Source organism: Gallinula chloropus (assembly GCF_964237585.1).
Source record: "Gallinula chloropus genome assembly, chromosome: 4".
Lineage (NCBI taxonomy): Eukaryota > Metazoa > Chordata > Aves > Gruiformes > Rallidae > Gallinula > Gallinula chloropus.
The window spans coordinates 75,868,561-75,895,482 of record NC_140088.1 but is presented as its reverse complement, the minus strand read 5'-3'; the positions used below and the strand labels follow the sequence as shown (position 1 = coordinate 75,895,482).

General features: G+C 42.3%; 1 protein-coding gene across 13 annotated transcripts in view; it reads left to right on the top strand.

The window, feature by feature from the left end:
* ADGRL3 (adhesion G protein-coupled receptor L3) overlaps positions 1–26,922 on the top strand; it is a gene marked incomplete at both ends in the record, with an annotated part of 318,582 nt that overhangs the window by 99,324 nt on the left and 192,336 nt on the right. For all 13 annotated transcript variants that reach the window (XM_084263405.1, XM_084263406.1, XM_084263403.1 and 10 more), the window contains one exon: positions 14,223–14,332. In XM_084263405.1, coding sequence (XP_084119531.1) covers positions 14,223–14,332 — 110 coding nt within the window. The remainder of the gene's footprint in view (positions 1–14,222; positions 14,333–26,922) is intronic.

Below are 26,922 nucleotides of genomic sequence, written 5' to 3'. Positions count from 1 at the left end.
GACAAATGGGTTGACAAATGGTGTGCAGTGCCTTATTTATTTACTTGGTTGCGTTGGAGTAAGTGAGATGAGGCTCGCTGGCTTTTTGAGAGGGTTGTCAGAGTGTTTGTAAAGGCAGAGGCCTCAGGATCAAGCCCAAGCCCCAGGCACTAGCAGGTAGGTAGCCATTAGCTGGAAAACTGAGGCATCTCTTTCCCAGGCTGTGCAGTTTCAAGGAGTGACAGATAGGATGAGGCTGGTTGGGACAGAGGATATTTCCTAGTTGGTCAATAATTTAGGGTTTGCTTGTCAATCTGTTTGCACTAAACATATCCTGTACTGGCTTATTACATATACTGAGGGGCACTGGCTATTTCTACACAGCACCTCAAAAAACCTGAAGTGGGATGAATGCTGTCAAAGGCATCAGTAATATTAAAAAAATCCTAATCTTCTCAACATTTGGAAAATAATTTACTTTTCAAAGATGTACTGTGAAAAAGAAGGAAGAATTTGATTGCCACCTGTGACTTAACAAGCTAGTCTTGTTTACACTAACAAATAAAACAAAATGCTGTCAGTTACTTACTATTTTTACTGCCTTCAGGTTTAGCAGTAGTGAGTATATGGAGAATTTCTTTATCCCTGAAGCTGAGTTGAGACCTCCTCACCACTGACTCCTTACTCTCGAGCATCCAAGATACCATTCATGACCGCTCTTGCTCTTCATTGCAGCCAAGCTGCAAAATGGGCTACCAAAGTATAGCAGGATTTTAAATCACTGAAATTTAAAGGCATTACATGGAACTGAATTTATCAGTTTTTCCAATGCTGTTCTTGCTTATATGTTATTTGGTCAAATACTCACCAAGCCAGATAGCAGCAGAGCCCATCTGATACTTTATTCTAGCTGTCTAACATACCCTAGAAAGTTAGGATGCCATTTTCATCCCCTACTGAAATGCTTCCTTATTACTCAGAAGAAGTGGAGCCCATTGCAAAGAGAAGAGGTTGGACTTCACCATAAGGGTGCTCTGCTAGAGGATGAGATCAAAGAGTTTCCAACCACGTGTGGAATTAAATACAACTCTTTCAGGGCCTGAACAAAAGCTGTATGTCTGGTTTGGGATTTTTAAGGAACAAAGTAGGTGGAAAGGTCAAGCCCTTATCAGACTGGATACTAATGCTCCTGATGGGGTGCTGGACTTCAGAGCTTCATGTGTTTATTAAGCCTGGGATTAAATGAGATGGCATTTAAAAGTATTATTAACAGTAAATTTCAGTGAGTCTTTGAGCAAGGAGTCCTGTGTCATGAGCCCAGGGGAGCTGCTCTTGGGTGGCCCCGAGGGAACACTGGTGTCTGGTCTGCACCCATGTCTTCATCTCCTAAAGAGAATAGGGAGCTTTTCACACATGTCAACAGGGCACATATGGAATTGGATGTGGCAAAAAGTAAGTAGCAGCTTCATGGTCTCAAGCGTCCAGCAGAGTTCAGTGGGACCAAAAGCCCATTGGCAAGTTACCACTTAGCTGGAAAACATGGGAGGAGCTGTCAGAAGTCACTTGCCAACTCTGGTGCCAGTGCTGAAGAGCAGACTGTCAACAGCCTCTTCCCAGCAAGGAACACTGTTTAGGTTTTCTCCCTCATGGAGAAGAAATTTTCCCATGACCTCACTGAAGCTTCCACTGTTTGTCTGAGAATCCAGTCAGTTCAGTGGAAGTCCAAGGGGCCTGGGCAGCTGGTGAGTACTTTTGTCCAGCTGTTTCCAGTTTAAGCACTTGGTTTCATTACTTGTACAAGGCTGGGGACAGATTTTCTCCTGAAAACTGGATCTTTTGGTAAGTCAGAGCATGGGAGCTGTTTGTGTGAGGACAGAAGAGGAGGGAGAGAAACACATTTTAGTGAGGATATGGCATGTGGTTGATAACCCTGTAGAGAAGTTGGGCACATTTGCAGTGGATGAGTGTAGGCCCACATGTTTGAGGTGATCCTTTTCATTAACAATGCTGTAAAAGCACAATATTAAAGGAAGGCTTTGCATGGATGGTTTGGGAAGTCTCTTTGGTGACATAAATTGGTGAAATTCTTTTTGTATTTTCTTAATTCAGGAGGATATTTGATTGTATACTCCTACTACTCAGCTCAGATCTTGTAATGGTCAATGGTGCCTGTAAATGACTGTTCACCAACTGAATTCACTGTAGGAACAAACAACTATAGAGCCAGCAATACAGGGCCTTTTTTTCAGGAGCAGGTTGCTTTTTTTTTTTTCTTCTTTCAGTGATGCCAACCTCCTGGTAGGGCTGAAGCACTCAGGACCTAGACCATGATGTGGTTGGGCAATAGGCCACACTGCACAGGTATAGCAGGTCTCATAAAGTGTGTCAGAAGCTACAGGCCTCTCCACCTTGGTGTTAGGACTGGAGCAAGGTAGTGTGCCTCAAGGAGCATTAATGCGTAAAAACACCCTCTATCTTCTTATCCCTCAAATGAAACAAGGAGGAATGTGATAGTGGGAGCCACAGTCTCTTGGGAAACCCTATTGCCAAACTCGAAAGCTTCACGTGGCTGTAGTAGCAGTGCAGCTCCTTGTCATAAAATGGAGGATTTTATTTGCTTTTATTAAGTAACAGAAGCTTAATTAAGTTTCTCCTGAATGTAATATAGCAATACAGCTGAATGTAGGTCAGTCCCAAGTAATTGTTTCATTGCTTTAGCAGCTGTTCAACTGATGCTCAAGTGTTAAACAAGAATGCTGAAAATTTTAATTTTTTTTTTCTTTTTTCCTTTTTTTAAAGAGGCTAAGTGGTCTCTTTCTCAGGGGACCATGAGGTTAGCCTTAGCCCTTTGAACCTAATTAATCAATGGTGAGGCTCTCTGAGTGCTGGCTGTGGAATGCTCTTTAATTGCTCACTTGTGCAGTCATTTGTTTTGTTTAACCTGCAAGGGATTAAACTCTGTTATAAAGGTCCTTGCTTCTGTGGTAGAACAACTCCAGCCATTCACCACCAGGCTCTCCACTGGATTCCCTACACACCCTCCTCAGGGATGTGGCAGGTAGAAAAGGAAAGATCTCCCCGCTCCCTCTTTCCACACCACCTGAACCCACTGGTGTTTTCACGGGTCCCCCTCAATTGCTTGTCCATGAGCTTCCCAGGGCTGAGCTCTTGGCAAAGTGAATATCATTAGCTGTTAATATAACCCAAGAATTCTCCAGATATCTTCATTGCTTGCTTTCATTAAATATGAAACTTAAGAGACAGAAACTTTAATGATTTTCTGTGCCTGTGCATGTGTGTAATACTATATGCTCCATTGGGACCCCTCTGGCATCCCACGTCTCCCAACAGCTGTCAGGCAGCTCAGATTCTTTTCGAAAATGCCAATCTCCAAAAATATTTCCTCCTCCTCTCAAGTATGGAATTTCGCCCCTGAGTCAGAGGGTCTTTGCAAAGCGATGGCAGGATTCGGTGACAAAGTTAAAGCTGCCAAAACGTTAGGGCCAGAAATAAGATCTTTTATAGCAGTTGTGGAGGGGACCAGGACTGTGAATTTCCAGGCTACAGCGGGACTCTGCTTTTGTTTCCAGCCCCGGTGAATTGTTTTGAGACCGTGTTTCTTGTAATGCTTGCCATTAACATTCAGAATAAAGCTAGATCATTTTAAGATGTTTCAAAAGGGGATGTTAAAATTTATCTTCCTTTTTATTAGATCCACTGCACCAAGGCACCCAGTGGCTTTAGAAATGTAAGTAATGAAAGGCAGAGAACAAATGTGAACTATAGAAATGATTTATGGAGACATCTGATGAATTTATCTTGCATCTTTACCCTTTCATCCATCTCCCTGGACTTCAGCTAGTATGTCTGAGCAGCATCAGTCACATATTTTAAAGTTGACTTGCCTGAGACATGCTTCACGGTCTGGAATGTGGATTTCCCAGTTTCTGCCCCACCTAAGGCTCCCATGCAATTCTGGGCAGGCTTGTTTTTTTTTTTCCTTGGAGGTATCTGGGTTGGATTACCACAGCGGTTAGGCACTCCATGACCTGCTGCCTGAAAAATGCTTAATAGCCAGCAGCTTCAATGCTCTCCACAAGAGCTGAGGAGTCCCAGGCCGTGCTCAAACAGCTGGGCCTTTTTGTAGCTCCTCCAAGAACCAAACTGGAGAAAATTCAGCTCTGGTGGGAAGTGGAGCCTTTCTGGAAAACTTGGCCTTTGAGCTTAGCTTCTTCAAAGGAAGGTTTCTTATGTACAGCAAGCTTAATTTTGTGAGCACAGCATTAGGCAGGATCTGTAGAATGAAATGGCCAATCCTTCACTAAAAAATATTTTCTGCATCTTCACAAGATGGCTTGAGGTTTGACAGATGCACAGTTGCTCTGTTCCTACCAGTTGTCCCACAGATGTTTAGGGGCCATTTTCCTATCGACTTTTTCTCAGAATAGTCCTTTAAGCCAAATCTGCAAGCATGTTAACCTTCTACTTTGAAGGCAGATAGATAAGGTATGAGCAAGTAGTGTCCCTTTCAGGACCGTAACCAGGTAGAACAGGGCAGGAGAAGAGCTGGTGGACATATATAATTGAAAACTGAGATAGAGATGCAGAAGTCTGCCACTGGTAGGGGAAGTGAGATGGGGATTTAGTGGTGGGAGAGCAGGGGTATGTGATCCCTGACTTCCCCCCAGCTTAGTGCTGAGCACAGCACAAGAAAGCTGCTGGACCTTCTGGACAGATGTTCTCAAAAATGCATCTCTGTATCTCCTCCCGTGTTGCTGCATGCAGCGTCAGAAAGTTCAGTGCTACGTTTAGACATTTTGAAGAACTTCACAGTGGTGATTTCAAGCAATATGTCTAAGATTAGGCACACTTTTCTTTGGCCCCCTTTCTTTTTTTAATCATTTGCTTCTGTATGTGCTTTGGCTGGGCAGTGCTGGGCTGGGAAGCACATGAAGGTTTTGTGACACTGCTTTCTCTTGAGCTTACAATCAAAGCGTAGGCTGCCTTTATGCAAGCTTTGGGCTGAAGATCAAAGAGACAGAGTTGGCCATGCTGAAATAAAATAAAAACCATTTTGAATATCAAAAACATATTTAGTTCATTTCAGATTTTTTTTTTAGAAAGTTTGGTTTGTTTCTGATTATTGTTTGTACTGCTTTTATGGCTGAGACAGATGGGGGCCAGGACTCCTTTGCACAAGTTCTTGTACAAAATTGGTCACTGCTCATAGAGGCCATGTTAATGCTGTACAACCCTAGTAGGCTGTTTTGCTCACTAATAACAGCTTTTTTTATCTGAACTGATTTAGCCACAATTCTGAAGGCATAACATGTCACATGTTGATCCTATGCCTGTCTGGGTTAGGAATCTCTCCCCCAGCCTCCAAGAGGATGAGTGATGATTGCTTCCTTAACTAAAAATCTATGTATCTTAACTTAAAAATCACTTTGGCATCATGCCATTGACTAGACTGATGGAGAGAGAGGTGGTCTGGGTTTTAGAAACAGTGCTGCATGGATGCTTACGGTTCACTCCTGAGTTCATCAGGGAGTTATCCAGCTTTGACCTCCTGTGCTGTTCGGACAAATTCATTTTTGTTTCATTCAGTCATTCAATTATTATGTCAAATTTGAGATGGAGTATAGTACAAATTATTTTGGCCCCAAACCTTTCTTTAACCCTATTCTCAGAGGTGAAAGGCTAATACATTAAACCTACCAGCCCATGAATACAGATTACTTTTGCCCATTTAGAAACAATATTCTCTAGGTTCAGTTTTCCTTGAGTGGCTGGGACTGGGGCATTGGGTGATGACAGGAAATGGCAAGGTGTCGTTATCACAACGTAATTCCTGGTGTCTCAAGCAAGCAGGGATGGGGATGCAGTGGAAGTAATAACAGATTTTTCCTTTAAAAGCAGGACAGAATATATTTTTTTAATTCTTTTTTTGTTAATATATTTAAAAGGTTTCTAAATATTTGTGTTTGATTTTCTTTTTTCCTCAGCCAGTGCTGAGCAGCAGGTTCGTACCTCCCAGTGCTATAGGGGTGCAGTGCCTTGGTGTCCAGCACAGCATCGCGTGTGCTACAGACCCGGTGGACAAGGGAGGTAATAGTAGACCAAGGGTCTGAACACACTTCAGAGCTGTTGTACTGGAAATAATTCTTTGTCACTTGCTCTGGCTATTCCAGCTCTGGGTAGCTGTACTCAAAAGGAAGAAAAAGTGGGCTTTAACTCCCACTAACTTGTGTTAAAATGGCAGTGAAGACAAAGTAATATGGTGTGCCAGCTGAAATTCAGCCCAGACCTCCTCTAGCCTTTAATTTAACCTCCTAACCCAAATTAAAAGGCAGATTGTTTTCCGTTTGCAGTTATTTTAACTAGTGTTAACTCTGGCTAAACCGACAAGCCTTTTATTGGTTGGTTTGTTTTAGATGTTTACTCTCCTCTCCAGATATCCTGTCAGTGTTTTGTAAAGTGGATTTTTATTAGGGTGCTACAGAACTTTATGGAGTTGGAAGAAGTAGAGTACCTGTAAAAGGGCAGATGTAGTTCTTTAAAAGATGAGTTTTATAGCTTTAAGGCTTGCCTGGTTTGGTGTTCAGCCCTATGGCTCGGCATCCAGTAAAAAAACATTGCAAAACCTGGCCTGCCTCGTGTCCCCAGCTCTTCTCAGCTAAGGCAACATCATGACTCCTTTAGACAGGTCTGTTTTCCATACTGACCCAAACCTTTTGTCTGAATATAACCAATGATTTGGACAGATGGTCAGTTTGTTATTCTTGCACTGAGTGTTTCTTCCACCAGGCTTGCGTTCAGATTTCCCGTTGCTGCAGGGATGCTGTAGCCAGGCAGGTCCTGGCAAGGCACCTAACAGGTTTTCCTGTTGGGAATTCATTGCCTTTGGGGACTTCATCTCCCCTCCTCACTGTGGTAACACAAAGAGGTGGGACAGAAAGAAATCCAAGGAAACGATAAAATCTAAGAGACGTTACATGGCAAAGGGAAAAAAAAAAAAAAAAAAAACAAAAACAAAAGCACCCTATTGCTTGAGGGGATCCTCCTTTGGAGAGTGGTGATGAGCCAGGGCATCCCTGTTGTTGGGTCCTGTCCCAGACCTTCCTCTGATCTGGGGAGTCCCTGGCAGCAGAGCAGATGCACCATGTGCAGGGGTGCCTCAAATTACCATTAAATCTTAAAGTCTTGTGAATTTACTGTTAAATGCTTCTTGTTAAATTTTAAGGGCCTTATCAATGGGTTGAAACAGTGTAATTACTTTTTCTTTTTTCCTACATAAAACTGGTATTTAAATTATTTCCAGGACCTGTTTTCCATCTTGCTCCCCAGCTCTCCATAACATATCAAGGTAGTCCCCTTGGTGACCTTTACAGCTAGGATTTGGTTTGGCTCTGCAGGATTTTTCTGCTGCTTGGCTGACTGAGGTTTTGGTGTGGTTTTGGTGGTTTGTTTTTCTTCAATTTTGCTTTGCTCAATCTAAAATAATAATCAGAGGAACGAAATGGATTGAGGCTATAGAAATAAGGCTCTTTCTTCCCATCAAACATCATAAAATTTTACATTAACCGCAGCAGTTTAAATGTATCTCATTGGCATATCTCCACAAAGGCGCTTGGTGAGGCTGCAATTAGAGTGCTTTGCTGCCTCTCCTTGTATTAGTTTGATCACATAAGAAGCAGCCTATCTGACAGCTCTAGCACCTGGATAGATAATTAAAACCCGTCAATAAAACAACAAAATGCAGTGTGTAGTGGGACTCGTCTGCACTAGCATTAAACACCGCAGATAATTATATCACAGCAGAGGTTGGAAAGCCAGTTTCTCCGTGCTCTGAAAGATCAATAAAAGGCTCATTCATAATAAAGAAAATGTTAGGGAAACTGGATTTTCATCTCCCTGTCATTAGATCCTTTGCTTTTAAGGTTTTGCAGAGGCAGAAAAAAGATTCTGTTGAGGAATTCTTTGTTTCTGGAAGCTAAACAGGCGGAGGATTTAGCTTTGCTTTTGTGCAGCGTGTTATTGAAAGCGAATGTGGTGAACCAAAGGCTTTTCTCACGGCTTGCGGTTCTGTTCTCCCCTCTCCACCCTCCACTGCCTCCCTTCTCTGCTTGCTTCCCCCCCGCCCCATTTGCAAGCCATCACGTTAACTCTGCTTAGGAGTGAAATTTCTCTTTGCTTCCTGTTTATTTTCTCCAGGGCATTAATTTTATCTTATTTTATCTTTCTCTTGGCCCTTTCTAAACAGTTGATTTGGAAATACCACATATTGACAGGGGAGAACACACTCCTGGCTGACTTATTTGCTGTGACAGCCTCTTTCTTAAAGCAGTCATCCAGAGAGGGGATTTCTGTGTTCCAGGGAAGGAAAAGGATGTCTCGCAGCGTTGCCATGAAGAATAATGAATTAAGTCTGTCTCTTACTGTAAAACCATTAAAAAAGTATAATAGACCTTGAGAAAGGAACTTGGATATTGATGTCTTTGCTATATTAGCGTGTCTAGGCACATGATGGCTGCCTTGTCTTTGCAGATAAAAATGAATTGTATGTAAAGTAGGTGTTCCACTTGAGGGGGGAGGGAAAGAACATCTTTCTTTTTTTGGCAATAGGTGCTTATGTTCACAGGTGAAATGGCTTGGTCAGCACACATGGGCATTAGGAATCTCTTTGTTTTAAGTTACTGTAGGTGGAGGGTAGCAACAGCTACAAGCACAGGTTGGTGGCAGCAGGAAGGGATGGATATGGCAGCTCTGCGCTTTCAGTACAAATCCAGGTTCATGGTCACGTAGCCTTAAGTTTTCCAATCTTCAAGGTGTTTAAAAGCCTAGCCCTGGACTCTGACGGTCAGATTGTGGATTTGGAGGGAGCTGGTGGTGGGTGACCCTATTTGGAGGAACTCCTAGCCATGATGTCACAGAAAGTGTTGTTCCACCTCAGAAGGGCTTGTCTCTAGAGGATAGGGACCGGGAGACAGGAAGTGTATTGGGGGTGAGATGGATGTTTGAGCCTCCAGGCTTGTTGTGGACCTGTGCACTGATTTCTGGTGGTTCTTCTGGCATTGCTATAGCATGATGGGCACCTGCCCCCATGAATTTTGCACCTGTTTTTCTTGTCTAGGGCAAATGGTCCCCACCTGGATGGGCAGCTGAAGGACTTACTGGTATTGTGCCTGCAATGATTAATGCTGAAAGGCTTTTGTTTGGGATTGATCTTTTCTTTTGTGCTGCCTTTGCATTTTCATGCTGGCAAACATATTGCCCCAGACATGTCTAGCCTGATGCTGTTGACATGTCTGTGCTATTAAAGTTTCTGGAAAGGCCTAAAATAAACATCACCTGCCAACCTTTTTTTTTTTCTTCCCTTTCTTTCTTTCTCTTTTGGTAAATATATCAACAGTGTCAGTGTTGGAAAAATCAAAGATGTCAGAGAAGGAATAAGCAGCTGTTTATGTCTTAAAGTGTTTCTGCCTCACTATCACAAGACGACCTTGTCACTTAAAAATCATAAAAATGTCATGAAGGAGAAGGAATGGAGGTTTGCTAAAGGGAAATTAAATTTTGGGGTGTTGTGGGTTTTTTTAAGTATGAACTGAGAGTTGCAAGCAGAGTTGAGCCCTGCAGCTGGTTCTGAACTTAATGCTTCCTTCAGTCCCACTGCTATGAATGCAAAACAAATGCCGTGTGAATTATTATTACTGTTTCACATTAAAACTCTTCAAAGTCATTTTCCACTGCAACTGGGAGAAGTCCTGCAAAAATAATCCGTGTTTTCTGTTACAGTGTATGCATTACACTCCATTGACACCTCTCTTCTAGGATAAATATTTTTCTGAAAGACAAAGCAGATACCTTAATAAGTGGGAATAGGTGTGGCTGGAAAGAAGGCATAAAGAACCCTTTTTTTTCTTGTGACTGGGACAATTTGCACTTTTACCAGGAGGTAATTTTTCCTCTCCCAAACATGTATGTGAATAATGTGTACTTCTGTTTAGGAGACGCTGTGACCCTAAAGGCTGCTGAGTACTCAGCCTGATTTTTAGAGGGATTGGGGTATTCTCTTCTCCTGTACATACAAGATCATATGTCACCATCAGTCTCTCAAGTCAGAGTGAGAACGCAGATCTCTCGTTAACGCCTTTATTCCTGGTCTGTTGATGGTCTTGGTTGGGCATCTAAGCCTTGGCAAAGTGGGTGTGAGATATTGGCATTTTCATTGAGCACACTTTGCACCAACATGAGCATTTGCAGAGGACCACTGGCACTGACAACTCACGTTTTCCATATCTTGCAAAATGGAAGAGGCGGCAGGGTTTTTGCCTTGCTCACCCAAATGCTGTGGCAGCAAGGTGAGTTATTTCTGCTGAGCTCTGTGGATACTCCTGGGCTCGCCAAAGTGTTGATGAATCTCAGCAGCAGTTTCAGAGGTGGCCTGGGATGTGCAGGGTCTCCGAGAAGCGGGGTCTGTCTTCACTTCCACACCTTGCACTTCATGGAGCAACACAGAGAAAGGAATGATTACAGATAGAAATAAGTACTTCAAAATAAACCAAACCAACTCCAAACAATAGGGTGGCTATAAACCTCCTGTCAGATTTCATGATAAATGGCAATAGGAGGAGCTAAAACCACTTGAGGGGCTCCTTTGATTCTTCTGTGTCTCCAGAACATTTGCTTAAAACGTTGTACAAACTAATAAAATTGAAGCTGTTTTTTTAACTGGCATAAAATTATCTCCCTGGTTCCCCAAATTCACAGATTCGTGCTGCAGTTCTCTTGTTTACTCGGTGTCAGAGCATATGAAGAATGAGAAAATACCCCAAGAGGCCAGGGATCACTGGAAAGTTGTGGCATGAGGGCAACGAGAAGTTGTTTCATTTGAAGGAGCCGATGAATCAGTGCAAGAAATAAGAGGCGCTTGTCAGAAGGTGGTGATAAGAAGTATAGATGGGTGTATAAAAGGTGACTGTAGTTTTCTGGAGTGCAGTTATGCTGAAGCCAGCTATACAAACGGTTAGGGCCCTGTTGGAGGGGAATCTAGCAAGGTGCAAAGCTGCTGTTTCTAGAGTAAAGCGAAGGGGCTTGGGTAGTGTTTCTGTGCTTGCCCTGTAGAAGAGACACATTTATACCTGAGCTGATGCAGTGCTGGTTCTCACTGTGAATTGTAACTCCAGTAGTGAGTAAAGGTCTGCCTTCAAGAAAGGAAGTAAAAAAGAAAAGAAGAAAAACCCCAAACAAAACCAACTGAAAATAAAACCAAGGGCTCTCTGTTACATTGAATGGAAAGGTCAATACCAGCACTGAGTGTCACAACTCACAGGAGTTTGAAGCAGGTATCACTAAGGGCCAAGAAATCCCAAGACTCAATGAATAATCCCATGATTTAAAAAGAAGAGCTTCTGGGCTGGTTTGCTAGAAATGGAGTGAGGAATGCTATTTTTTTTTTTCCTTCTCAAAGCTACAGATTAATCTTCTTTTACATATCTCCTTTTCTATGTCACTTCTTTTGTGTCACCTGGACCTTTAATCTGTCTAGAAAGAAATATGACAAAACTGAAGGGACCAAGAAGCTGTTGTGAAAGTGAGAAAAAAGCATAAGCTAAAGCACAGCAACAAGAGCTTTAATGATGAGTGGTTTTTACCACTTTCTCTCTAAAAATTTTGTAGCCTAATGTCTGACAGTAATAGTGGAAGAGTTATCAAGTTTTTTTCCTAAGGTTTTTAGTCCAAATTGGCTTCATCCCTTAAATGTGCTGGAGTGGGAACCTGCCTGTTTCGTCCTGGGGCGGTAAAAGGAAACTTGAAATGCCAGGTGCCAGACACAGGTTTGCTCCCCGTATGACATGAATGAAAAGGAGACAAACTTGAGTTTTTCTGGGTTTGGGGGGGGAGGGGGGAGTTCAATTATAATCACTTTTTTTACAAATTGTGCAAGGTACTGACACCACTTAATAGTTGAGATTTTATTTGGGAGGTTGTCTGCCATTTGGTTTTCTGTTGTTTCCCCCCCAAGGTGGCACTGACAGTTTGATCTTGCTTTCTTTTTGTGCTTTGTATGCTCAATGCTTTGCCATCCCCCAATTCAGGGATGTGCAAGGGGGCTTCAGGACTTACTAGAGTTGGGGGAGAAGACTCAGCACACTGCATTCTTCCCTCAACCTCTTGTATCATGGTGCATTTATTCTCTTTGGTGGTATCTCAAAAGACAGCATACATTTGGGGAATTTAAAGCTCGTGTTCACAGCTTTTGGTTTCCAACCCAAATTCTGCAATACTGGTTATGAACCTGGAGCTTTCTAAGTTGTATGTTTTCACTTCAGGTTTTTGTGTACAAGTTCTTACGTAAAAATAAATGGCTTGGCCATTCAAAATCAGTGCTTCCTTACAAATAGAAAGAAAGAAAACACATGCAGAGAACACTAAATATGCCTGTTCCCCACCCCACCCCTTTCCCCCTTCTTATTCCTCATAATTTTGGATCCTGAGTTGTGATTTTTGAATTGTCTCTTTGATCCATTGTTCTTACTCTATATAACATGGCCAGGGCTGTCCCTACAGCCAGAGAGACTATTGATTACGTCAGTTCAGTTGCTTTTTGAAAGGCACATTGAGCCTAGTGAAGGATTTTTTTGAAAGTGAAGCTTTGGATGATGTTCAAAGCTTCTCCTGGAAGACTGCCCACTTGCACAGTCCAACCTACCTGTGATATCCCAGCCAAGCCACCTGTCTGTAAGTGGCAAAGGTGAGGACAGCAGAGTTACCCTTTTTGTTTTTCTGTGTATGTGATACAGCTGGGCACTTGCTCTGATAACTGTCGTCTTTCAACTAGAAAACATGAGAACGACCAAGCCCTCTGGGTTATCTGTTATCCAGCAAAACAGCCCGATGAGCAATTGTATCAGCTCTTATTAATCTTTCCATAAAATTAAAGAAATTATGGAGCTGAAGGCAGTCACTAATGAATCAATTTTAATTTATGGGCTCAAATAAAATCCTCATTAAGGCTGACAAACTATAGCCTCAGGTAAACATGAAGCATTTCCACTGCAGACCTAAATGAGTTCTGTGCTGGATGTTGCGGCTTCTGCTAGAAGAGCAGGAGGGTCAGGGGTCCCGTGTCACATCACAGGCAGCAGCATCTTACAAAAAGTAAGCTGTCTAGCCTTTAGGTTGTCTCCTTCTAGCATGCAAAAGCATAGGAAAAAGACAAATTAGGGTGTTTTCTAAAATAAATAATGAGAGGATTTTTCTATGTAGAGCTGCTGTTTGCTCAGTGGGTTTGCATCCCCAAAATACATACAAGTTGTACACAGAGGTGCTTGTACCACAAAAGCAGAGACAGATGTGGGTTTTCACACATGCAGAAATCAGTCACCCGTGGGTGTGAGTTACAAGTGCCACAGCAAAAGCATCTTGCAGGGCCCAACCTGTATGTCCATGCTCTTAACCTAAGAGATGCTTTTCAGCAGGCAAGGTCACTTCCTTCTCCATGTAGCTGTATGGCAAGATATTTACTGAGAACATTTGCTGAAAAAATACATCATCTCAGGAGATGCACTGGTGCTGGGCAGAATGGTTGAATCAGACTTAGCCATTTATAACTAATGCAAGTGTGTTGGCTGTGTATGAAAAACTATTTTGGGTTTTAGACAGCTTATTTGGTGGTTGGATTTTTTTTCCCACCACTGAAGCGTTGCTGTTTCTAGTCTTTGCATTAAACAGTATTATTCAAGAACACTGTTTTTGTGGTAACACTTTATACATGTTTTCTAAAATGTATGCTACGCCTGCTATAAATTATACAGTGATTATTTTAGCCACAAATGTTGCTAGTTTAGTCTTTATGTTTTGTTTGGTGTGGATGCTGGTGTTTAAGGTTAGTTGAGATCACTGTGAAGGAGTTTGGGTTTCAAGACCTAGAGGACCGTGTATGTAGCCATTTATTTAAAATCTTCCTCTCAGCTTGGTTTTAAAGAAATACCTCCTGGTGCTGTAAGAACTGCTTGGAGGGGAAGGGGTTATGCCACCACACCGCTTCTCGTTCGGCAGTAAGCTGGTGAAGACGGTGTTTGCCATCAGCCTCTGCACACTCTCTTCTGAGCTTCTCCAGCTGATGCTGAAACTGTGGCTTCCACATCTTCACTCCTGTTGACACTGGAGAGGCTGCTCAACTTCTTGCCCTGTCGTCCTATCTGGACTTCTTTCTGACTCTCTTTTCTCTTGCTTTTCAGATGCAGTAATCGGACCCAATGCGCAGTTGTCGCTGGCCCTGATGTGTTTCCAGACCCTTGCCCTGGGACGTACAAGTACCTGGAAGTGCAGTATGAATGTGTTCCTTACAGTATGTATCATGATATATTTTAATTGGCTTCTTTAATAGAGATCTTATTTATTGTGATGACTGGGCCAGCCTTGAGCTTGTCTCTTGTTGCCCCAAAGCAGGTAAACGCTCAGTGACAAACCATGTGCTTCCCAGGAGACTGAGCAGATAAGATAGGAAATATTTTCCTCTGTTGGAAGGTTTGTGCTTAGGTTAAAAATATCCGAATAGTGCCCCACGTTTTCCTTGTTGCACGCCTTTTGGAAAACACTTGGGAAGCCCCATTAATGAAAGCAGACCAGGAGGATGAAGCACTATTGCTAGCTCTTAGTTTCTCTTTCCACAGATTTATGCTTGTAATTGTACAGCAGTGCACTTCGACCGACCTATGTCCATGTAATTGCTGACATTTGATAAGGGTCTTTAAATACAGTATTGTATCACTGAGGAGTCAGAAAGCTAATGTTTGGGGAAATTTGATGTTTGATGGTAGAAAATAATAATTTATAACCTTCCAAAGTTATGAAGACAAATTGCAAGCAAGCCATTTAGCCTGAATTTTTGAGGGTAGAAAGTCATCTGGGGTTACAGCAACATGTGCCAAATGGGAAACATCAGAACTACAAAAAGTTCAGTGTACCTCAGAATTTACTTTCTGTAGAAACCAAATTTGTTAGATGCAGTTATAGTCCTACTGTCAAAAGTGGCATACCTCAAGAAAGAAGTAACAACAGTAATACTAGGAGTGCACTTTTTATTAGCAGTTGTAAAGGGCTGAGCAGTGAATAACGGCACTGTTTCTAGGGTTTCAGTTTCAGTAGGCCAAAGCTCATAGCACACCTCTGAAAATAATAAAGCAGGTATAGGAATGGATGCTTTTGAGCCACAGACTTGTATTAAGAGAGCAGCAGGAGACTTAAAATTGCTGAAACCCAGGATTTGGCTGAAGTACTAAGAGCATCTTCTTTGTTGCCTTGAGCAGAGGCTACAGGAGAGCAAACATGGCTAAGAAATGACAGGCACGCTGTCTGGAGGGGAACTGGAAACCTACAACCCCTCAGGTGATCCCTGTCCCTCATGCAGGAGGTGGCCATGTACCTCCTGTGGTGATACAGGGTTTTGTTTGTTAGGAGACTGCAAGATGAGGGATGCAGCGAGGACCACCTCTTTGAGCAAATGGGAACCTTACTGCTGAGAGACTCTGTCTCCTTGCTTGTGGAGGGCTCGGCGTGTCCATATTTGTTTTTTTCTGAACAAAAATAAGAAGCTTTTGAGTGCAGTGATGGAATATTTTTTTTTTATGGGGTGAGCTATTAAACTCGTGGAAAGAGTGACATCAGGGGCTTAGGGTCTGCCCTAGTGAGCTTGTACCAAATTACCAATTTGGAGTTATTCTGCTCTAAATGAGGTCTTTCATTTCACAAACGACACTGTGCATGGAGAGGGCAAGGGGAGATTGGTTTCTACTTATCGTAGCAGGTTGTATTTCCTTGTGGTTTGTGATTTGCATGAGGTAAGCTTTTCTCTCCTGACACTGGGCTGGTAAAGCAGTAGTTATTACCTAGTACCCCTCCATAGCCTTTGTTGCATATAAAACAAAGAGGAATAGTGGTGCCTGGTGAGAAAGGCAATACGTGAATATTGTGCCCTGAGGTGCTAATCGGCCCCATGTACAAGATGTAAAATAACTCTTGTGAGAGAGGTTGCTCAGTACCAAGTGTACAGTTGGGATTGAGTATATTTTAATTATCTGAATGTGGGGAGGAAAACAAAGAGAAGAAGCTACACTTCCTGTACAGTTTAGTTAGTAACTTTCATGGCTGATTCCTCTGAAGCAAATGCAATGCCTCTAGAAGTAGAGTTATGGTGGAAAACAAGGGGCAAGCACATTGTAAAGCAGCACTCATCCCTCAGGTTGTCTTTCTGCATTGCTTGGGAAGTTTTGTGTCAAATATTCATGTGTTGTTATTCAGTGTAGCACCAGGGAAGTTAGTTGTATTCAGGCAGACTGTGTGTCTTCATCTGCAGATACAGAGTGGGAGACCTTTGGTCAACTTTGCAGATGTTCCTTGTCTGGGCCCTGGGAGTGCCCCAGGAATGAAAGCCATCCAAGGAATGGGATAGGGAGGTGTCAGGGCTGCATGAGGAGGTCACCAAGGCTGTGGGTGAGCCAAAGCTATGCCTGGTGGATGAAATCTGTTTCCCCCTCAGTGCCTCGGTGATACCTCTGCCATTTGCTGTGGGTCAGCTGGTCCCCCTGGGTTCTTGTCACGGAGTCCACATGTGTTAGTCCCTCTAGCCTAATTTGGGCTGTTGCACAAGGCCTTTCAGGTCCAGCTTTTTTAGCATCGCTACCCACACCCAGCTACTTTGCATGATGCTTCACTAGAGGAATGGAGTGGGCTCTGTAGGGTCCCTGGCACTGCTCACTACTGGGGAAAACCCTTCCTCAGCCACTGACATTTCCTTGGCGGCTTCATACACCAAACCCTTGGTGAATGGTGGTGTCTGCCACAGGACCATCTCGTAAAGAAACACAGCAGTTGTTCAACAAAGGAATTAATATTTCAGCAAGCACTTGTACTCAGGTGTAATTGCATAACAAAGGAATTAATATTTCAGCAGGCAGTTCTACTTGTGTGCAATTCCAGCTTGCTCTGTTTGGATGGGTTACTCCTTACAGTTTCAAATTATTCCTTATGGACAGAGAGGAACAGTTTACCCAAGTGCTGACTCGGCAGCAGAGGGGAGCATGTGTGTCTCTCAAGAGAGCAGCGTTTAGGAGTCTTCTTTGACAGATGTTGTTAGGATTGACCTTAGGCACTTATGCTCAATATAGTGCTAGTGTATATGCTCCCTCGGAGAAAAATTATGGAAGATTTAAAACTCCATTGGGTAGCATGCTCCTCTTGCAATTTCATTTATTTATTTATTTATTAGCTCTTCCACCACTAACTCGTATCATTTTCAAGAAGAAAACATCCCCATTTCCTCTCAGGAGGGGGAAAAACAAACCTCTTCTAACTTCAGTAGCTCATATATTTTAAAATGTTTTTTATATTACCCTTCACACCGCATTCCTGTGTGTTCACTAGAGATAGCTCTGGCAAGGAGAGCTCCGTGAGGCTGCTGTTACTCTGGAAATGTGGGGAAGAAAACAGATGATTATGCAGGTAGCCCAGTCCTCTCATCATTTTTCTGACCCTATGTCAGTTTATGAGATGGCAGATGCTGTCTAGAGAAACGGACAGTCATTCCAATGACCTGTGGAATTTTTTTGTTGCCTTCTCATAATGAAAAGCAAGTGAAAAGCAGGTTATTTCAGTGGTTGAAAAGATACAAGGCCTAATCTGACAGGCTTCAGTGGCATCAGTTGTCCTATTTTTCTGGTATCAGAGAAAGTCACCAAATTAATTTTGTTTTTCTCAAAGCAAGTCTTGGCATGTGGTGTTTATTTCTCTGACACATGCTTTAAATAATGCCCCTTTTCTTCTCAAATACTGAAATTACCACCACAATTTTCTTAAATTGATTTTTTAAAAATCATTATTGACCAAGAGAGTTTTTCCCTGGTTTTCCATTAAATCTGCACTACTGCAGACCTGTGGTTTGCCATTGCCAGAGCTGCGGACACCTGGCACATTGCAGAGGGATGTCTGGAACTGCATTTTAGGATGCTTTATGCTGTATGTAAGTATGAGAAACCTCACTTTGCAAGGGTCCTTTTGATCCAGTACTCTGTTGTTTCCCAGTGCATCCCTTCCCTTTCTCCTTCTCCCTTTCCAGAGCCATGTTAAATGAGTAATGGGAACAGTAGTGGCAGAAGTGATTTTGTGAAGCTAGGTCAACACTGTCATTGCAGAAACATTTCAGTATCTTCTTCTGGTGCTTGTACAGTCCTGTTGTCATGGTGCCAGTACATCTAGGAGTATATTTTTTCTTATTTCACCTTTGTAATGTGCTAAGGGACTTTTTACTCTTGAGCCAGTGCAGAAAGCAGATGAGCAATTTATCCAGTGCTGTACACAAGGCTGGTGACAAGCAAGAGAGTCCAGTTTTGCAAGATGTGTGGTGGTGGAAGGTCTCCTGAGCGAGTTGTCATTGTAAGCAGCCAGATTTTCTACTGATAGTCTGATAAATCCGAACCAACATGTTTTTCCCTATGAAAATACAGCACTGTTATGTGCATGTAGCACTTAGTAGACCTGCATGTGTTTCTGAGGTGTATAAGAGAAAGAACAACCCAGTTAAAGCTGCAGCTCTCCTTAGCACCTTAGTTCCTTGGGCCTTGGCAACAGCACTGCCCCAAGTCAGAAAAGTGAGAGATTTTCCAACGTGTGAGTAACTATCTCCCATTGGCTTTGACTGAACTGTAGGGATTGTCTGCATTTGTATATTTTTTATTCTAATAGGTGTGAGTTGAAAGCTCAAAGGTATTTTGGAGTTCTCTCTCTGTTCATTTCCCCCCAGAGACATTCAGGCTACTGAGGATCCAGTGTGGTGGTGGGAAGAGGATTTAGCCAGCTGAGTCAGATTTACCTTATGTTTTTTCTGAGGTCTCAGTTCCCTGAGGTTACAGGTTTTGAGTTCACAGAATAACTCCTGTGCTGTTGTCCTTTAGAAACAGTCTGGTTTTTAACAGAGACTTGGAAAATACAAGATATAGGGCAGGGCAAAGTGGAAAAAAGGTGGGGTCTCACCAGGGACAAACCCATTGCTGCATTGATAGAAATGATGGCATCAGCAGGAGGGGGCGAGTTGGGTGCCTTGGGCGTCACATATCCCACTGCGATGATAACTTGCCTTGCACCCAGGTGACAAATCTTCCATCAGCTTTTAATATTGGGAAGATCTATTCAAAGGGCTGTTTCCTTCAAGGGAAAAATGTTTGTGGCTTCGAAGGAAGAATGAATTGTCCTCCCTTTCCATTTGTCTAGATAAACAGCCTAATAAATTTTAGGAAGACACCAAATATCTTTGATACTTACAAAGATTTTCCTGTTTCGTTAATGCTAACAAGAAGGAAAACAACACGAGCATAGTTCATCTTTTCTTAAGACTTTTTTTCTTTTCAAGCATGAAACCTGAAGTCACATTTTCCAATTGCTGTATTGATGGAAAGAAAGGTCATTTCTTTGCTAGAAATATTCCTTTTATTGCTGACAGAAGAGTAGATGGGCTCACATATCAATAAAAGTGAGGGATGGTAAGTGTGATGTGGGAACAGAATTCAATAAAGTTTTATTGTATCACAAGTGGACTGAAGTGCATTTAAAAACATTAAATGAAGGCTCACAATATCTGCTCTGCTGGACCTTAGGGCCAGTGAATAGACAGATAATTGAATAATGACATTTTTAAGAGAATACAAGTACTAGAAAGCAAACTGATATTTTCATTGCTCCAAGATTGCTGGTGGAAAGGGAAAGAGGGGGGGAGAAGGTGGGAGAAAATTGCAATCTGAAAAAAATGTAATGAGACCACTTTTCCCAAGAATACAGTTCTTAATTATTTCTGGAGTGCTGTAAGACCATTCTGTGTCCTCCAGGCTCTCCCTGTGTATTTTCTTGCTGCCTTCTCTATCAGTTGAGAAGCAGCATTTGCCTACTGAGACCAGTGCTGTATTTTGTTAAACAAATGGACTTTCACCTGCTCCAGTTTTCTTTCACTTTAGGTTTTTGTGTTTTTTGTTTTTTTTTTTTTTTTCCCCAAGAAAACTGGATCCCCTGGGGCCCACTGGTGAAAATGGCAAGTGTTCCACAAACGTTCCCAAGGGGTTAAACCCAGCTGTCTGAATTTCCCCCTGAAGCCAGGCATCCTTTGTTTATGTAGTTAGATTTATTTAGTTAAATAAATGATCTGTATGCACAGGCTAAGAACAATAATTTAAAACAAAACAAATCACCAGACCTAACTACCCATTATCATTATTTCTGAGGAAAGAATCTTTACTTTGTATCCTGCTGACAGCATACAATGATCCTTTCTTCCAAGTCATACAATGTACTGGGCATTGTGGCCAAAGAAACCTGGGTTTGTATTTGATGAAATTCCCAGCTTTGCTTGGTGGTTCTTTATCTGTGGAGGCAGAAATGAAGGATGTGTTACTTCCCCTGTCAGTCTCCTCTAGCCATATGTTTGTGGCAGAAGTGCACCTTTACAACAGCCTGTTGGAAAGCACCCTTAGTTAAAATATCCTGATATTACAGGGCTTTGTCAACCTGCAGGCTGAGCTATCCACATAGCTGTGTGCTTGGTTTTCAAGAAGGGGAGGGAAACTAAGCAAGTGCTGAGAGCCAGGGGAAATAAAAGTCTTTGAAAACTTGAAAGTAGCCTGAGATGAGGGAAAAAGGACACTGGGACTTAACAGTGAAATATATGACAACGTGGCTTATTTTTGAATCTGAGATGGGTTTGGTTTAAATTAAAAGAACAAGGTGATTCCAAGTGTGTGTGTCTGTAATGCATACTGGGTTAAAGGTCTGCTGTCAGCAGGAGCACTATGGATTTTCTTGTGAGGAGAAGTTAGAATAATGTTAGGCAATCTCCATAGTATGAAGACCAGTGTTACCTGATCCATCTATAATTTCTAACATACTCTGTGAAAATCCAGCTCCTGCTGGCTCAGCACTTTCCTCTGGGTTATGGGACACTTCTTACTGCCTCCCACTTGTGCCAGTGGTTTAACCCCAGCTGGCAGGTAACCACCACGCAGCCAGTCCCTCACCCCCTGCCCCACGGTGGTGTGGGTGAGATAATTGGAAGAGTGAAAGTGAGAAAACTCATGGGTTGAGATAAAGACAGCTTAACAGGTAAAGCAAAAGCTGCCAACAGAGGTAAAGCAAAACCAGGAATTCATTCCCCACTCCCCATGGGCAGGCAGGCCTTCAGCCATCTCCAGGAAAGCTGGGCTCCATCATGAATAATGGGTACTTGGGAAGACAAGTACTGCTGCTCCAAATGTCTCCCCTATTCCTTTCTCTTTCCCCAGCCTCTATATGCTGAGCATGACATTACATTGTATGGAATATCCCTTTGGTCAGTTGGGGTCAGCTGTCCCATCTGTGTTGCTTCCCAACTCCTTGTCCACCCTCAGTCTTCTTGCTGGTGGGCTGATGAGAAGCAGAAAGGTCTTGTCTCTGTGTAGGCGCTGCTGAGCAGTAACTAAAATGGCTGTATTACCAACACTATTTACAGCACAAATCCATTCTGCCATCCAGCGAGACCTGGACAGGCTGGAGAGCTGGGCAGGGAGAAACCAAATGAGGTTCAACAAAAGCAAGTGTAGAGTCTTACACCTGGGAAGGAATAACCATTTGAATCAGTACAGGCTGGGGGATGACATGCTGGAGAAGAGCTCTGTGGAGAAGGACCTGGGGGTCCTGGTAGATGACAGGTTGGCCATGAGCCAGCAGTGTGCCCTGGTGACTAAGAGAGCCAATGGGATCCTGGGATGCATCAGGAGGAGTGTGGCCAGCAGGTCGAAGGAGGTGATCCTCCCCCTCTACTCTGCCCTGGTCAGTCCCCACCTGGAGTATTGTGTCCATTTCTGGGCTCCCTGGTATAAAAAGGACAGGGATCTCCTGGAGAGAGTCCAAAGAAGGGCTACAAAGATGATTAAGGGCCTGGAGCATCTCCTCTATGAGGAAAGGCTGAGTGAGCTGAAGCTATTCAGCCTGGAGAAAAGAAGACTAAGAGGGGACCTTATTAATGTTTATAAATATCTCAAGTGTGAGATGCAGGGGGAAATAGCCAGCCCCTTTTCAGTGGTCTGTGGGGATAGGACAAGGGGCAATGGCTGCAAGTTGGAGCACAGGAAATTCCGCACCAACATGCGGAAGAACTTTTTCACAGTGAGGGTGACAGAGCCCTGGGACAGGCTGCCCAGGGAGGTGGTGGAGTCTCCTTCTCTGGAGACATTCAAGACCCATCTGGACGCCTATCTGTGCAATGTGAGCTGGGGAGCTGCTTTGGCAGGAGGGTTGGACCCGATGATCTCTCGAGGTCCCTTCCAACCCCTATGATTCTATGATCCAAAGCACAGAAGCATACTAGCTATTATGAGGAAAATCAACTCCATCCCAGCCAAAACCAGCACAGGCAGTATGAGCCCATGTCTGAAAAGTAATCTTTTCTCTGTTTCTCTTCTCAGTGTTTAGCTGATCACCTCCTGAACTAGCTCACCACTCCCGGTCCCAGGCTTAAAATACTGAAGTGCTTATATTCACTGATGCATTCAGTCTTTATGCTGTGCTTTGGTTCTGAAAATTGTATCTTCACGCTGAACAAGTTGTGCTCCCATGTATCTTTGAGTTGCATGTGCTGTCTTTATCAGAAAGTCACCACGGTGCTTCTGCTTAATTGTATTAGATCTGAAATGCTGCAGGGGAGAAGAGTTGGAGTCTGTTACAGCCTGGGCACCTCAGAACTTGTCAGCTGATCATGGGGTGTTTTATTGCACATTTGCTGTCAAAGTCAGTAAGGACATTATTTGATGGACATGTATTAATATCACTTAGAAAAACAACCTGGTAGCTTACCAGCTGAACAGGTTGTTATGGAGGAGTCGCTGCAGTAAGTGTAACTTCAGTCATGTGAATGTTTGAGAGTCACTTCTCTGCCCATCATATTTTAAAATTGCCCTCCTCCTCGTTAATCAGGGAAGTGAAGTACGCTTTAAAATGAGGTTTGACATTTAAGCTGTACATCTACAAGCTTCATTGTTGTTGTGAAGATCTTGCATTCAAGCACAGTGAAAATGAAAGTGTTGTGAGAGGGCTGGGGGAGAGTTTGATTTGCTTAGAAGCAAACAGAAGGATGCCCTACAGCCCTGTATACGCCTTTTCCTCTGTGCTGTTAGAAGTTTCATTACCTCCAGAATTCTTCATTTTTCACTCAGAAGAAAAATACGGTTTTTTGCAACATTGCAAAATGTTTTTTTTTAAGTGAAGGCTGAACTCACTCATTACATGATGAGCTACAAGCAGAGCAGCCAGCAGCGTGCTCTGCTGACAGGTGTCTGAATGGCATGGCTGCTTAGGCTACACGAGGTACAAATTAAAACACAATGCCAAGTCTTAGGATGAGAAAAGAGGTTTGGTTTTAGTTTTGTTTGGGGTCTTTTTTGGAGATAAATTCGGAACTTCCTTTTCTGTTCATATGGAAAACACTGAGCATCTTTTAGAGATGTTGGACACATTGAACATAGGTGAGAGAAACAGCAGGCGTGGCCCTGTTCTTCTGGCATGAAACTTAAACTTTGGAGATTCTGGTGATAGATATAATTAAGGAGGAGATTAGTTTTTTTTCCCTTCCAATTAACAGTTAAGTAGGTGGAAAGTTAATCGGGTATGGTGACAAGTTTGTAAGAGTAAAATTCACAGGCTGAAGGGAATGTGGGGGAGCATGGAAAGGATGACAGTAGGTGAATGGTGATTTTTTTGTAAATGTAAATCCATTTGGGAGAAGGTTTCTTTCTTTCTTCAGATAATATGAAAAGGTTTCTGTGGTAGAGCAAGAAAGGCAAAATCACATCTTCCCACCGTCACTTCAGGATCACAAATTTTGCAGTGTGGAGATCCAGATTTAAATAAGTCAAAGACTTTATGATAGATATGTGTTTCTCACATGTGATGTCTTTGATATACAGCCCCATCAGCCATCCCTAAGGCCTCTATAATTAGTTCATTATGGAAGCTGAAGGTGGGGAATGAGTGGCGTAACTTGTTTTATGAAGATTATGAATATAAGGTGTAACTTCTTTTATTGTGTGACCTCTGTAACCATTTATTCCTTCCCAGTCTTGTCCCACAGCAACTGAATTTGTGATGAGAAAGTGTATATTGTTGGTTTGGGTTTAGCCATTTAAACAAAAAGTTGTTTAAAATCTTTCAGTCTGTTGCCTGAATGCCTTTGGCCTTTGAATCTCCATCTAAGGTCATTAAATCACAGGGAAACTTTCTTTCAGTCAGCAAACTTTGGATCAGGTTCCTGGTAACCTGAGGCTGCCTGAATCCGTTACCTTTTTTCAAGAAATTGATCTTTGTCGCACCTTTTTTTGGCATAGTAAATAACTGATATTGTCTGAGCTAAAATGGGAATTGTAACTAATACTGGGCAGAAAGAAAAATTAAATTCTGGTGAATTCTTCAATATATTATCCTCCCACCTCGGTGGCTGATGGTTCTACATCCAAATAACAGAGCATCTTTGGTCTTGCTTAACAAAGATGTTGACAAAGCAGCAGCTGGACCCCTGCAAGTATACCTGTCTGCAGTACCAACAGGAAGAAACTACTGGCTATTTTTTCATCTCTTATTAACAGGTCTGCCACTAGCTGTTTGCCACCAGTTTGCTGTCTAAACACAACCTCATACTTCCCAACTGTCTCTGAACAATTCTGTTGTCATTAAGAGGAATATACTTATTTCTATCTTTAATAACCTATTGTCTGAGTTGTGCTATTATGCCAAGCACCCTCTGGAGACATTGATATGGATTTCATACATTTTATAACAGATTTTCATGGAGATAATATTTGTATTGCCAGATTTTATTCCTATTATCCTTTCATTTCTCTCTCAAGAAGTACTGCAAAGGTTTCTTTCATTGGTGCAAGCAGTGTAAGGAGATTAAGACCATCCTTGCCAGGTGCTATTATAAATCCACAAAAGTAATGAAATACATTTATTGGTTTTTATTTTGGCCAATGGGGAGAACAGGATATGTGTATCCAGTGGTTAACTTGAGGATTGAAGCTCATTTCTTCTAGCACATGAGGGAGGAGGAGGGAGAGGGGAAATTTGAGTGTATTAAGGCAAATCCCTTTAGTGTGTGGAATACAGAAACGCATCTTTCCAGATCTAAAAATACAACTTTGTTGAGTTTCTTTATATTAAAAGGGCTCCCAGGAAGAGAGCCAAATGCATCTAAATGTATTACTTTTTTACTCATTTCCTCCACTTTCCTTGCTAACAACATTTCCAGTCAACTCTTAATAACAATATAGGCCTGCATGAAACCGCAGTAGTTGTATGTACTTCAAACTCTGGCAAAGGAGACAGGAACACAGGCTGCATAGCATTTGATTTTGGTTAGCTTCTGTCTCTGTTTCCAAAAGGAATTAAATGGGAGGAGGATTTGTGTGAGGATAAGGCAAAGGGGCCCTCCCTGGGGCATCCTTTTGCAAAAAAAAAAAAAAAAAAAATCAACTTATACCTTCATGTTTTCCATCTCAAACCTCAACAGTAAAATGACATGGCACGTCATTTGCTTGAACTGATTGATAGGCTAGGAAGAAATGTTCTTAAGGTTTGTTTTTTTTTGGGGGTGTCTGGCTTGGTGGGGGTGGTGTTGTGATGACCAGTTCAGACTAGAAAATATTTATGTCATTTGATTTCTCAGATTAATGTATTTCTGAGGGTCTAAACTAATCTCCTCCTCCAAAGTCTTTTTCCCCTCCATGGGTAACTTAAATGTCTAACGTAGTTTTAGAAAATGCCTTAATCTCATTTATCTTTAATTTCTCTGTTCCTCTCTACAGGCCCACATAAAAGGATTTGTACTGGGTATTTATCCCTTCCAATATCAAAAGCAAATTCTCTTGCAGATCTCAATTTTCACTGATAATCCTCAGAGATGTATAATTTTAATTTACCTTGCAGATGACATCTACCTGGTTTCTGCTTCTATGAAGGCATTATTCAGCAGCACCTCATTCAGTCTCTGTTTTTTTTCCCTCTCTTGTACATGTTGAACTGTCTGTATGAGTAAAGCTATTGTCTTGTCCTTTGCTGGGGAGCACACACGAGTTCAGCAGAGGCTGGGGCAAGTACATCCTTGCGGAATCCAGCCTTTCGCCCTTTCTTTTTATTCCAGGAGAGGAAGCGTTGGGCCTTTGTCCTTTTTGCTTTAAAAATTGATAATCACACATTTTTCAATCTAAGCTCTTGCAAAGGCTTGTGGAACCACAAAGACACATACCCATGCACCAGGAAGCTTCCAAAACCTCAAATGTTCAGATTTGCAAAATAATGATTCTGCTAAACAGAGCAGAAGCTGTTGCATTCTGTGGGATTTTGAAAATAAGCACATTATATTTAGGTGCCTAATGAAAGCTAAGCTCCCCTGGAAATCTGCCTTTAATGTCTGTATATGAGACACTCTGGAGTTATTCCACCTATGTTACTATTTAAAGCAACGAATCGTGCATTTTAGTATTATGCTGAATGTGACCTTAAAAGCTGGTTCAATGTTTCTGCAGCCAAACTGAAGGGATTGGGGGGAATGTAAAGTCTACACAGTGAATGTAGACTTGGGTTTGCTAATTTGACCCAAAGGAGAATAAAAATCAGGAAGCAACGCACAGGTGATGTTGGACATATTTTTTTATTGGTAAGACTTGGCACAAAATATTGAAATTCTAGGATAAATGACTAGTGGATCTCTTTGGTGTAAAATTACACTATATTGCTACTGATGATCACTGTCTTATCACAAGCTGAAATTAATCCTGCTTCAAGTATAATTGCATTTTTATCCTGTTGCTAGTTTGGGTATTCATATTGGCAGCACCTGGAAGACTATTAGTCAGTGCCCAGTATAGAGCTGAA